Genomic DNA, 10,719 nt, shown 5'->3' on the forward strand with positions numbered 1-10,719 from the left:
TCTTGTTGACAACTTTCTCTGAAATAAAAAATTAAATAAAGAAAGAAAGAAATCAACATTTCTCTTGCATTTCCTTCTTTTTTATTTGCTTACACCACATACACCACAGACAAATCATCAAAATATTTAATCTTCCTTGTTTGGCTCAATTAAATCTTTAGAATGTAAAACCAGTTTACAAAACTCATCCACCTCAGTGCCACTTTTTAGTATATAGTTAAGCATGGTTGCATTATAAACAGAGGCGTGTGTGCATAGGTTTAGTATCAACATTGGTAGGGACGCAATAATAATATGCCATACTAATAATAATATGCTAAAAAACATCAAACTATACTATGGCATTTTTATGCCATACTATATTTTCATGTTTTTTGGCGTTTTTATGCCTTACTATATTATTTTGTCTTATGCTTTGCCATACTATGACGTTTATATGACCTTTTATGCCTTAATATACTATGATGTTTTTTTGAAGTTTTATGCCATACTATACTATGGCGTTTTTTGGCATTTTTGTGCCATAGTATACTTTGATGTTTTTTAGCATTATTATGCCATATTATATTATTTCGTCCCATGCCTTGCCATACTATGACGTTTATATGACCTTTCATGCCTTAATATACTATGATGTTTTTTTGAAGTTTTATGCCATACTATACTATGACGTTTTTTGGCATTTTTATGCCATACTATATTTTCATGTTTTTTGGCGTTTTTATGCCTTACTATATTATTTTGTCTTATGCTTTGCCATACTATGACGTTTATATGACCTTTTATGCCTTAATATACTATGATGTTTTTTTGAAGTTTTATGCCATACTATACTATGGCGTTTTTTGGCATTTTTGTGCCATAGTATACTTTGATGTTTTTTAGCATTATTATGCCATATTATATTATTTCGTCCCATGCCTTGCCATACTATGACGTTTATATGACCTTTTATGCCTTAATATACTATGATGTTTTTTTGAAGTTTTATGCCATACTATACTATGACGTTTTTTGGCATTTTTATGCCATACTATATTTTCATGTTTTTTGGCGTTTTTATGCCTTACTATATTATTTTGTCTTATGCTTTGCCATACTATGACGTTTATATGACCTTTTATGCCTTAATATACTATGATGTTTTTTTGAAGTTTTATGCCATACTATACTATGGCGTTTTTTGGCATTTTTGTGCCATAGTATACTTTGATGTTTTTTAGCATTATTATGCCATATTATATTATTTCGTCCCATGCCTTGCCATACTATGACGTTTATATGACCTTTTATGCCTTAATATACTATGATGTTTTTTTGAAGTTTTATGCCATACTATACTATGACGTTTTTTGGCATTTTTATGCCATACTATATTTTCATGTTTTTTGGCGTTTTTATGCCTTACTATATTATTTTGTCTTATGCTTTGCCATACTATGACGTTTATATGACCTTTTATGCCTTAATATACTATGATGTTTTTTTGAAGTTTTATGCCATACTATACTATGGCGTTTTTTGGCATTTTTGTGCCATAGTATACTTTGATGTTTTTTAGCATTATTATGCCATATTATGCCATATTATATTATTTCGTCCCATGCCTTGCCATACTATGACGTTTATATGACCTTTTATGCCTTAATATACTATGATGTTTTTTTGAAGTTTTATGCCATACTATACTATGACGTTTTTTGGCATTTTTATGCCATACTATATTTTCATGTTTTTTGGCGTTTTTATGCCTTACTATATTATTTTGTCTTATGCTTTGCCATACTATGACGTTTATATGACCTTTTATGCCTTAATATACTATGATGTTTTTTTGAAGTTTTATGCCATACTATACTATGGCGTTTTTTGGCATTTTTGTGCCATAGTATACTTTGATGTTTTTTAGCATTATTATGCCATATTATATTATTTCGTCCCATGCCTTGCCATACTATGACGTTTATATGACCTTTCATGCCTTAATATACTATGATGTTTTTTTGAAGTTTTATGCCATACTATACTATGGCGTTTTTTGGCATTTTTGTGCCATAGTATACTTTGATGTTTTTTAGCATTATTATGCCATATTATATTATTTCGTCCCATGCCTTGCCATACTATGACGTTTATATGACCTTTCATGCCTTAATATACTATGATGTTTTTTTGAAGTTTTATGCCATACTATACTATGGCGTTTTTTGGCATTTTTGTGCCATAGTATACTTTGATGTTTTTTAGCATTATTATGCCATATTATATTATTTCGTCCCATGCCTTGCCATACTATGACGTTTATATGACCTTTCATGCCTTAATATACTATGATGTTTTTTTGAAGTTTTATGCCATACTATACTATGGCGTTTTTTGGCATTTTTGTGCCATAGTATACTTTGATGTTTTTTAGCATTATTATGCCATATTATATTATTTCGTCCCATGCCTTGCCATACTATGACGTTTATATGACCTTTCATGCCTTAATATACTATGATGTTTTTTTGAAGTTTTATGCCATACTATACTATGGCGTTTTTTGGCATTTTTGTGCCATACTATATTTTCATGTTTTTTGGCGTTTTTATGCCTTACTATATTATTTTGTCTTATGCTTTGCCATACTATGACGTTTATATGACCTTTTATGCCTTAATATACTATGATGTTTTTTTGAAGTTTTTTGCCATACTATACTATGGCGTTTTTTGGCATTTTTGTGCCATACTATATTTTGACGTTTTTTGGCATTATTATGCCATATTATATTATTTCGTCTCATGCCTCGCCATACTACGACATTTATATGACCTTTCATGCCTTAATATACTAAGATGTTTTTTTGACGTTTTATGCCATACTATACTATGGCGTTTTTTGGCATTTTTGTGCCATACTATATTTTCATGTTTTTTGGCGTTTTTATGCCTTACTATATTATTTTGTCTTATGCTTTGCCATACTATGACGTTTATATGACCTTTTATGCCTTAATATACTATGATGTTTTTTTGAAGTTTTATGCCATACTATACTATGGCGTTTTTTGGCATTTTTGTGCCATACTATATTTTGACGTTTTTTGGCATTATTATGCTATATTATATTATTTTGTCTCATGCCTCGCCATACTATGACATTTATATGACCTTTTATGCCTTGATATACTCAGATGTTTTTTAACTTCAAAAAAACATCATAGTATATTAAGGCATAAAAGGTCATAAAAAGGTCATAGTATGGCAAAGCCTAAGACAAAATAATATAGTGAGGCATAATAATGCCAAAAAACCTCAAAATATAGTATAGCACAAAAATGCCAAAAAACATCATAGTAAAGTATGGCACAAAAGGTCATAAAAACGTCATAGTATATTAAGGCATAAAAAGTTACAAAATCATCATTCCATAGTAAGCCATAAAAATGTCATAGTATAGTAAGGCATAAAAAGTCATAAAAACTTCATCGTATATTAAGGCATAAAAAGTGATAAAAACACCATAGTATAATAAGGCGTAAAAAGGTAATTTTATAGTAAGGCATGAAAAGTAATCAAATGTCATAGTATATTAAGGCATAAAAAGTCACAAAAAGTCATAGTATAGTAAGGCATGAAAAGTCATAAAAATGTCATCATATATTAATGTATAAAAAGTCATAAAATGTCATAGTATAGTAATGCATGAAGAGTTATAAAAACGTTATAGTATATTAAGGCATAAAAAGTCATAAAAATTTCATAGTATAGTAAGTCATAAAAAGTCATGAAAATGCCATAGTATAATAAGGCTTAAATAGTTTAAAAAACGTCATAGGATATGAAGGCATACATAGTCATGAAAGTGTCTTAGTATAGTAAGGCATAAAAAGTCCTAAAAAACGTCATAGTATAACAAAATATAAAAAGTGATAAAAACTAGTTTATTAATGCACAAAATTTTTTAAATTGTCATACTACAGTAAGGCATAAGAAGGTATTTTCATAGTAAGGCATACAAAATCATAAAATTTCATAGTATAGTAAGGCATAAAAAGTCATCAGAACGTCATAGTATATTAAGGCATAAAAATTCATAAGAACGTCATAGTATACTAAGGCATAAGAACGTCATTTGATAGTAAGGCATAAAGAGTCATAAAATGTCATATTATAGTAAGGCATAAAAAGTAAAAAAAAACGTCATAGTATAGCAAGTCATAAAAACACCATAGTGTAGTAAGGCACAAATAGTCATAAAAAAATCATAATATAGTAAGGCATGAAAAGTCATAAAAACATCATATTATACTTAGTCATAAAAAGTCATAGTATAATCAGGCATAAAAAGTCATAGTTTAGTAAGTCATGAAAAAACGCCATAGTATAGTAAGGAATAAGAAAAGTCTATGCTAGCCTTTAGTATATCGTATAAGATAAGAAGGAAAAAGAAAAGAAAAGAAAAGATATTGCTTTATTCGTCACACAGTGGGGAAATTTGCAGTATTACAGCAGCAATGTGACAGCACTAGAAAGAAAAAAACTGAAATGTTAGTACCAAGTACTAAAAACCACTAAATAATATAATAATATAATACTTACAATTTGACATTAAATACAAAACAAACAAAACACAAGACAATTTGTTGTACAGTATAGCAGCAGCAGGAAGGAAAGACCTGCAGTATCTCTCCTTCACACACCGTGGATGCAGCAGCCTGTTGTTGAACAAGCTGCTCAGTGCTGTCAGAGTGTCCTGCATGGGGTGGAAGATGTTTTCAAACAGGTATGATAACTTCGCCACCATCTTCCTGTCGCCCAGTACCTCCACCGGGTCAAAGGGGGCATCCCACAACAGAACTGGCCTTCCTGATCATTCTATTCAGTGTCTTCCTGTCAGCAGCGGAGATGCTGCTGCCCCAGCAGACCACACGATAGAAGATGGCTGATGCCACTACAGAGTCATAAAAGGTCCTCAGGAGTGCCCCCTGCACTCCAAAAGACCTGTCCTGTTTTGTACAGTGCACTAGTGTTGTGTCTCCAGTTCAGTAAATTGTTCAGATGAAAACTCAGGTACTTATAAGAGTCCACTATTTCAATGTCCATTCCCTCGATGTTCACTGGTGTGAAAGGATCGTGTTTCCACCTGCAAAAGTCCACCACCTGTGTTATATAGTAAGGCATAAACTCCACACAGAAAGGACAAAGGCCTGGAGAAGTGATAGTACAGTAAGGTATAAAAACATTATAGTACATTTAAGCATAATAAGTCATAGGCATAAAAACGTCATAGAATAGTAAGGCACAAAAAACGTCATAGTATAGTAAGGCAAAAAAAAGAGACAGTATAGTAAGGCAAAAAAAAGAGACAGTATAGTAAGGCAAAAAAAAAGACAGTATAGTAAGGCAAAAAAAGACAGTACAGTAAGGCAAAACAAAGACATAGTATAGTAAGGCAAAAAAGACATAGTATAGTGAGGCATAAAAGACAACAAAACTCCCCACAGAAAGGCACCAGGCAAACAAGTTCACTCAAATATTGGTGGGGACAATTCTGTCCTCCCAAAATATTGGTAGGCACATGTACCTATTGTCCATATGTAAACCTTCGCCCTTATTTGTGTGTATAGTAAAACTGCGTTGTGCCTCTGAGCTCACCTGTGTGTACTGTAAACTCAGAAACGTTGGCCACATAGGGGATTATTGGAGGAGCAGATAACATAGGCCCTGTTGAATGAATCCTGGAAGAAATTTAACTCATCTGAGAGGATTAAGTTTATTTAATTAACTGTTTCTGTAAACAGTGATGTAGCTATGGGGAGGGGATTTATACTTGACTTACTGGACATTTCTAGAATAATTCAGATCAGGGAAGAAAATGTGTGATCACACAATTCCCTCACATGAAGGGGATTTCAGTCTCAACGCGGTGGCCTTTGGAGTTCTCTCACCCCCTCCCCTGATACAGATTTGTTACAATCCTGGGACACTGTCTCTTTAAAGCGCCGAAGGAGGCGTGTGGGCACGTCGAGAAGTGGTGAGCTTTGACTGCGTGCGTCCTATGTCTTATGAATGACAGCCGCTGTTTCAGGTTGCGTGACATTGTGGCAGTGCAGGACACCTCAGCACCAAAGTGACTTACAGTAGCTATATGTCTGAGCTCGGGGACGGAGACAGGTGAAAGGGGGGAGGGTCGCTGGCTGAGATGTGCCCCGGCTTCTGGTTTTTACGCGGTGTAGGAGCGCTGCTCATGGTTCTGTTTCCTGGGAGCTCTGTCCAGTCCAGTCTCATGTCAGCTCCGTGGGTTTGCGTTGGCTTCAGTGTCTCAGCCTGTGAGCGGAATTTAGCCTGATCAGCTGAGGGTAGGACTGACGCTCCTCACATTAAGATACTTTCTTTACACCGACAGGATCCTGGAGGAATGTGTTAACGTGCCTTTATAAGTAGGCCTGCTCCACCTGTCTGCTCAATCTGGGACGCTGCTTCTTCTTACGTCAAAGTGCCAAACTTGAAGTTTACAGGCGACTTTTCCTGCGCATGATGTACACAATTACAAGAGGTCCCAGCAAACTGGTCACCCAGCGACGCACAGGTGAGACTCTGGACTTTAATAACCAACTTTCAACTATGTCAGACACACTTCCAGAGATTCATCAGACATTGATTTTGGAAAACTAATGATCAGCCGTTTTTTTAAAGCAGAATGTGCGCTTTCTTTTACTTTCTAGGGCCCACACAGCAGCTGGACAACAAAATAAACGACTTCAAGCACAAACAAACGTCCTGGAGTCTGCCTAAGTAAGTGAAAATAGACGTAATGAAAAATCTCTTTGATGCTCTCAGTCCTGTAATGCTTTTTTGTGTGTCTCCATGTAAAAAATCTCAATAGTTTGGCTCGTGTTTGCAGAGATCAGACATGACATCCTAGGTTAGAGTGTGTGTTAGTGAGTGACAGTGTCCTGGCAGCAGTGGACGTCATCATCTCGAGACAGGCAGCGTTAGTTCATAAGCACAGGCCTGAATGATTTATAACACACCTCCACACTGTGGCTCAATCTGCCTGCTGGGCTGTTTTCATGCCTTTGAACTAGTGTGAGTGTGACCTTGTGGGAAGGCGAGGTGGCACATGGTCCTTCATTCAGCTGTTGCAATCTCTGACTCCTACACAACCAACCTTGCTTGACTTTAAGGCAAAGGCAGACAATTTTAAGAAACGTCCTGCTGAGAAATGAGAGTTATCAAATCATGTGCTGTGTATGAAAAAATTCCCCAGACTACCTGTGACATGGTTCTCTTCCTCCTTATACCCATCAATCAGCCTTCCTGCACCTAAGATAGTTTTCAACCGCCTGAATGGTAAAAAGTATCATCATCCCGCTCCGGCTCTCCCTGCAGACAACCATCAGGAAGAGACTTTCACCGCTGCACATGAGGAAAACGTCAAGTTTGTCTACGACGGTGAGGAAATGAATGAGTAGTCTGACTGGAAATACGAGAAGATGACACTAGACAAGACTTTTCATTGTCTTCACTAGTCCCCCAACGGCTGTTTTGTGAATGACATTGTTTTACTATCATAGTTTATAAGAGCTGCTACCCAGCCGCCCCTCCCCTTCCCAGACCTCACCCACACAGCTGCTCTGACACTGATAGCCATGATAGGCGCCCAGAAGTAAAATGCTCTCACACCCACATATCACGGTCCCCGTGACCTGCGCTGGCACCCACGTCCTGCGGGAAACAGTGTTTTTTTGGCTTTGGCTTTGGCTTAAACCCAAAAGCCACTCGGGGAAAGAGACTTGTTGTCTGCTTTGAGGAAAGGCAACAAAAGCTCCTGACAGGATAAAGGCTTTTGTGGGCTCTGGGTGAAACTCTACACAGTGACCCAGTTCTTAAGTGTGTGTGCGCGTGCCTCTTTTTAACATTCACAGACTCATTCAGTCTCCAGGAGACTTCATTTGGCTTAAGCTCATGTTGTCTATGTCCTCTGAGTTGTTGGTGTTGAAGTTAGCCACTGCAGCTCATAAACAACTTCAGTAACCTTGTCATTGAGTGAACAAGGACACAAAGTAGGCCCGCCCCCTGCCCCCTGTTCAGGGCTGATTCTTTCTCTTTCACTCTTTGAAATACTATAAACAAACTCAAAGTCACAGAGATAACATCAGTTATAGTTCATATGCATGCATGCTCACACACACACAAACTATGTGTGACAAGTCCACATGCAGCATTATTTGAAATACAAATGTGTGCCAGGAGTGGCAGGCCTTTGAAGCAGTTGCCCTTGTGGACTTTACTTGTTTGACACTGTGGGTGTGACACTGGGGTGCAGGACTTTTTTAAAACCTGGACATATAGTATAAGATCATTTTCTGTTACCAACTAATTACATTCTTAAAAGATTACATTTAATTTTGTTTCCCGAACTACCAGAAATATAACTGTATTAAATCCTGTATGTGAGCTCTGAAAGTTGATCAGGAAATTGTTAGGAATATTATTATAGGACTATATAGGAATATGTAGGACTAATAAAACACATTATGGACCTGCAGTAGTTTGTAGGTGTTAATTGTGGTTGGACTGACTGAGTTGTGTTTTCAGCCTGGGAGGAGGTGGTGCAGCAGGAGCAGAGGCCCAGCCAGGGGTCAGAGGAAGCCCAGGGAGCAGTCCACTATAAAGAGACCACTCCCAGCCCACACATGGACAGTGAGTACAGCTTCTCCTCACACTGCACCATTCTCCCCAAGCTGCTCATGTTTTCAGTTTATAACTTTCATTTTAAGGGTGGACTGAGTACAAATTATTTATGCCTGTTTTAAAGCTAAATAGGCCTGTTTACAACAATTAAAAATAATAGGACTTTTAAATATTTTTTGTTGTTCGTGTTTTATGAAAACAGCCCCATACATCTATAGTTAGTCTACCCTGCACAGCAGGTTGTATTGGTTTATTACAGCCAGCCAACAAAGGATTAATGGAACTGCCTCTGATCCTTCCAGCTGGAAGGAAACTTGCAGAGGTCACAGGCCTGTCTCTCCTCATTGTTCAAATTCCAACTCTGTTAACACATTTAGAAATATTAATTCAAGTTTCATACTTTATTGCCATGTCATCAAAGCTGACGAGTATTTGTAAGAATTTAAAACATAACATACAACACGTCATGCATCATAAAGAAATTTGTGTGTGGAGTGTAGTTTTTAATTTTTGATTATTTTTCTTATTTGAATATGCAGATAAGTCAAAATTGTGCTGTAGTTTACAGTAAAATAAAATGTGAAGCCAATATGACAAGTTATTATATATATATAGTTATATGATGTCCAATAAACAGACAAAGTAGTGATTTTAAGTAAGTTATGTACAGTCATTGAGACACTTTGGTGTGTGACAAATAGATTTAGAAAGAAGTGTGGAGTTATAACCTAAGATGTAAATGTTGCAGTTCCTCATTGCGGCCACAAGAGGGCAATGAGCACTCACAATTCCCTGATCCACAATGTGATTATGTGTTAGCCTTATCAAAGAATGTGGCGTCTTTAATTAGTAAGTGTGGCCGCTATTATGTGTTGTAGTATGTTTCGTTGTGCTTCAATTTGGTTACCTTATTGAGAAAAAATATGAAAGGTGCTAACATGCTAACGTCTGCCTGCTATGTACATCGCTAGCATTTACTACGCGCCACAAAACTTTCTCAAACAGATGTTAATTAATACAGTTGTTTTCAAAATTGATGTTATCCCCCCCTTGCTTAGTGTTTACGTTAAGGCAGAAACTACAACGAGAGATAAGGACATAATTACAGAAGTTGACTTTAAAAAAAATCTATAAAAACTGAAAAATGTAGTTTTATTTAACATCAACTGCATTCATTTATGACCTATTTTCAGATTTCTAGTAGTGGTAATAGAGTAAGTTTTGTTTTTATATTTCATCCTTACACTCTACTTGCATTGTTATACACTTTTAATGTTGCATTGTGGTGCAAATGACTTAATTGCTTACCTTCTAGACTTTGTGCCCATTGACCTGGATGAATGGTGGGCCCAGCGCTTCCTAGCCAACATAGACAAGCTGTCCTGACACTCTTCTGGGATTTATGGATCTTGACAGGCGGTCAGGAGGTGAGACCTGAAGCAGAACGGCTCACTGAAGAGAGGATACCTGGGAGCAGCAGGTGTGATGGGTCAAAGTGCCCTGAAGTGATTCAAAGGGATGGACAGCGCTGGGACGCTGACATAGAAACCACAGAGAATCACCTCACTTGAACTCTAAGCCTTTTAACCCCAACCCATCCAACACTAAACAGTCAGTCTGACACAGATGGCACACAGAAGGACAATGTCTTGAAGTTGAGGTTTTCTCATCTTGCCACCCTGACAACAGAGATGTCATAATGCAGTAAAATTGTCTTTTCAAGAATTCTCTACATTGGCATGTTTTTTTATTGTCACAAGAATGGATCCATAATTGTGTGTTTTGATGCAAAGCCACCAGTAACAGCTCCATAAATGCATATACAGTATTTTGAATCAAATTTACATTGGGTAATAATATATTCCTAACAAGTTCCATTTGTATTATGCACCTACTACAGGTAGGTACATAATACAAATGGAACCTGATAAGGATCCACATTTGACCACTGACGGTTAACAAGTTGCATTTGCAAGTAGTATTGCAAGGTATTCAGCTCCTATTTAAAAAAAAAAAAAAAAGAAAAAGAAAAAAA

The 10,719-nt window shown here is 36.4% G+C and overlaps 1 protein-coding gene across 2 annotated transcripts; it reads left to right on the top strand.

Annotated features, from left to right (window-relative positions):
- Positions 1-6,056: 6,056 nt before the first annotated feature.
- On the top strand, positions 6,057-10,705 carry LOC111227120 (MAPK regulated corepressor interacting protein 2-like). 2 transcript variants are annotated; one of them, XM_022752527.1, is made up of 5 exons: positions 6,057-6,576; positions 6,713-6,782; positions 7,303-7,442; positions 8,589-8,693; positions 10,101-10,705. In XM_022752527.1, the coding sequence occupies exons 1-5, from the start codon at positions 6,522-6,524 to the stop codon at positions 10,253-10,255; spliced, it is 525 nt and encodes a 174-aa protein (XP_022608248.1). In that variant the 5' UTR covers positions 6,057-6,521; the 3' UTR covers positions 10,256-10,705. The 2 variants fall into 2 exon arrangements, with proteins under 2 accessions (XP_022608248.1, XP_022608249.1); XM_022752528.1 differs by having other exon boundaries at positions 10,000-10,194.
- The last annotated feature ends 14 nt before the right edge of the window (positions 10,706-10,719 follow it).

Source organism: Seriola dumerili, unplaced genomic scaffold (genome assembly GCF_002260705.1).
Source record: "Seriola dumerili isolate Sdu_G_001 unplaced genomic scaffold, Sdu_1.0 BDQW01000169.1, whole genome shotgun sequence".
In the NCBI taxonomy this organism is placed as follows: domain Eukaryota; kingdom Metazoa; phylum Chordata; class Actinopteri; order Carangiformes; family Carangidae; genus Seriola; species Seriola dumerili.

Bases quoted from the DNA above. Each gene is read 5' to 3' on its own strand.
- LOC111227120 (XM_022752527.1), top strand. From the start codon at position 6,522: ATGATGTACACAATTACAAGAGGTCCCAGCAAACTGGTCACCCAGCGA. The intron at 7,443-8,588 runs GTGAGGAAATGA...TTGTGTTTTCAG, and splicing joins CGTCAAGTTTGTCTACGACG to CCTGGGAGGAGGTGGTGCAG. The intron at 8,694-10,100 runs GTGAGTACAGCT...GGATCTTGACAG, and splicing joins TCCCAGCCCACACATGGACA to GCGGTCAGGAGGTGAGACCT.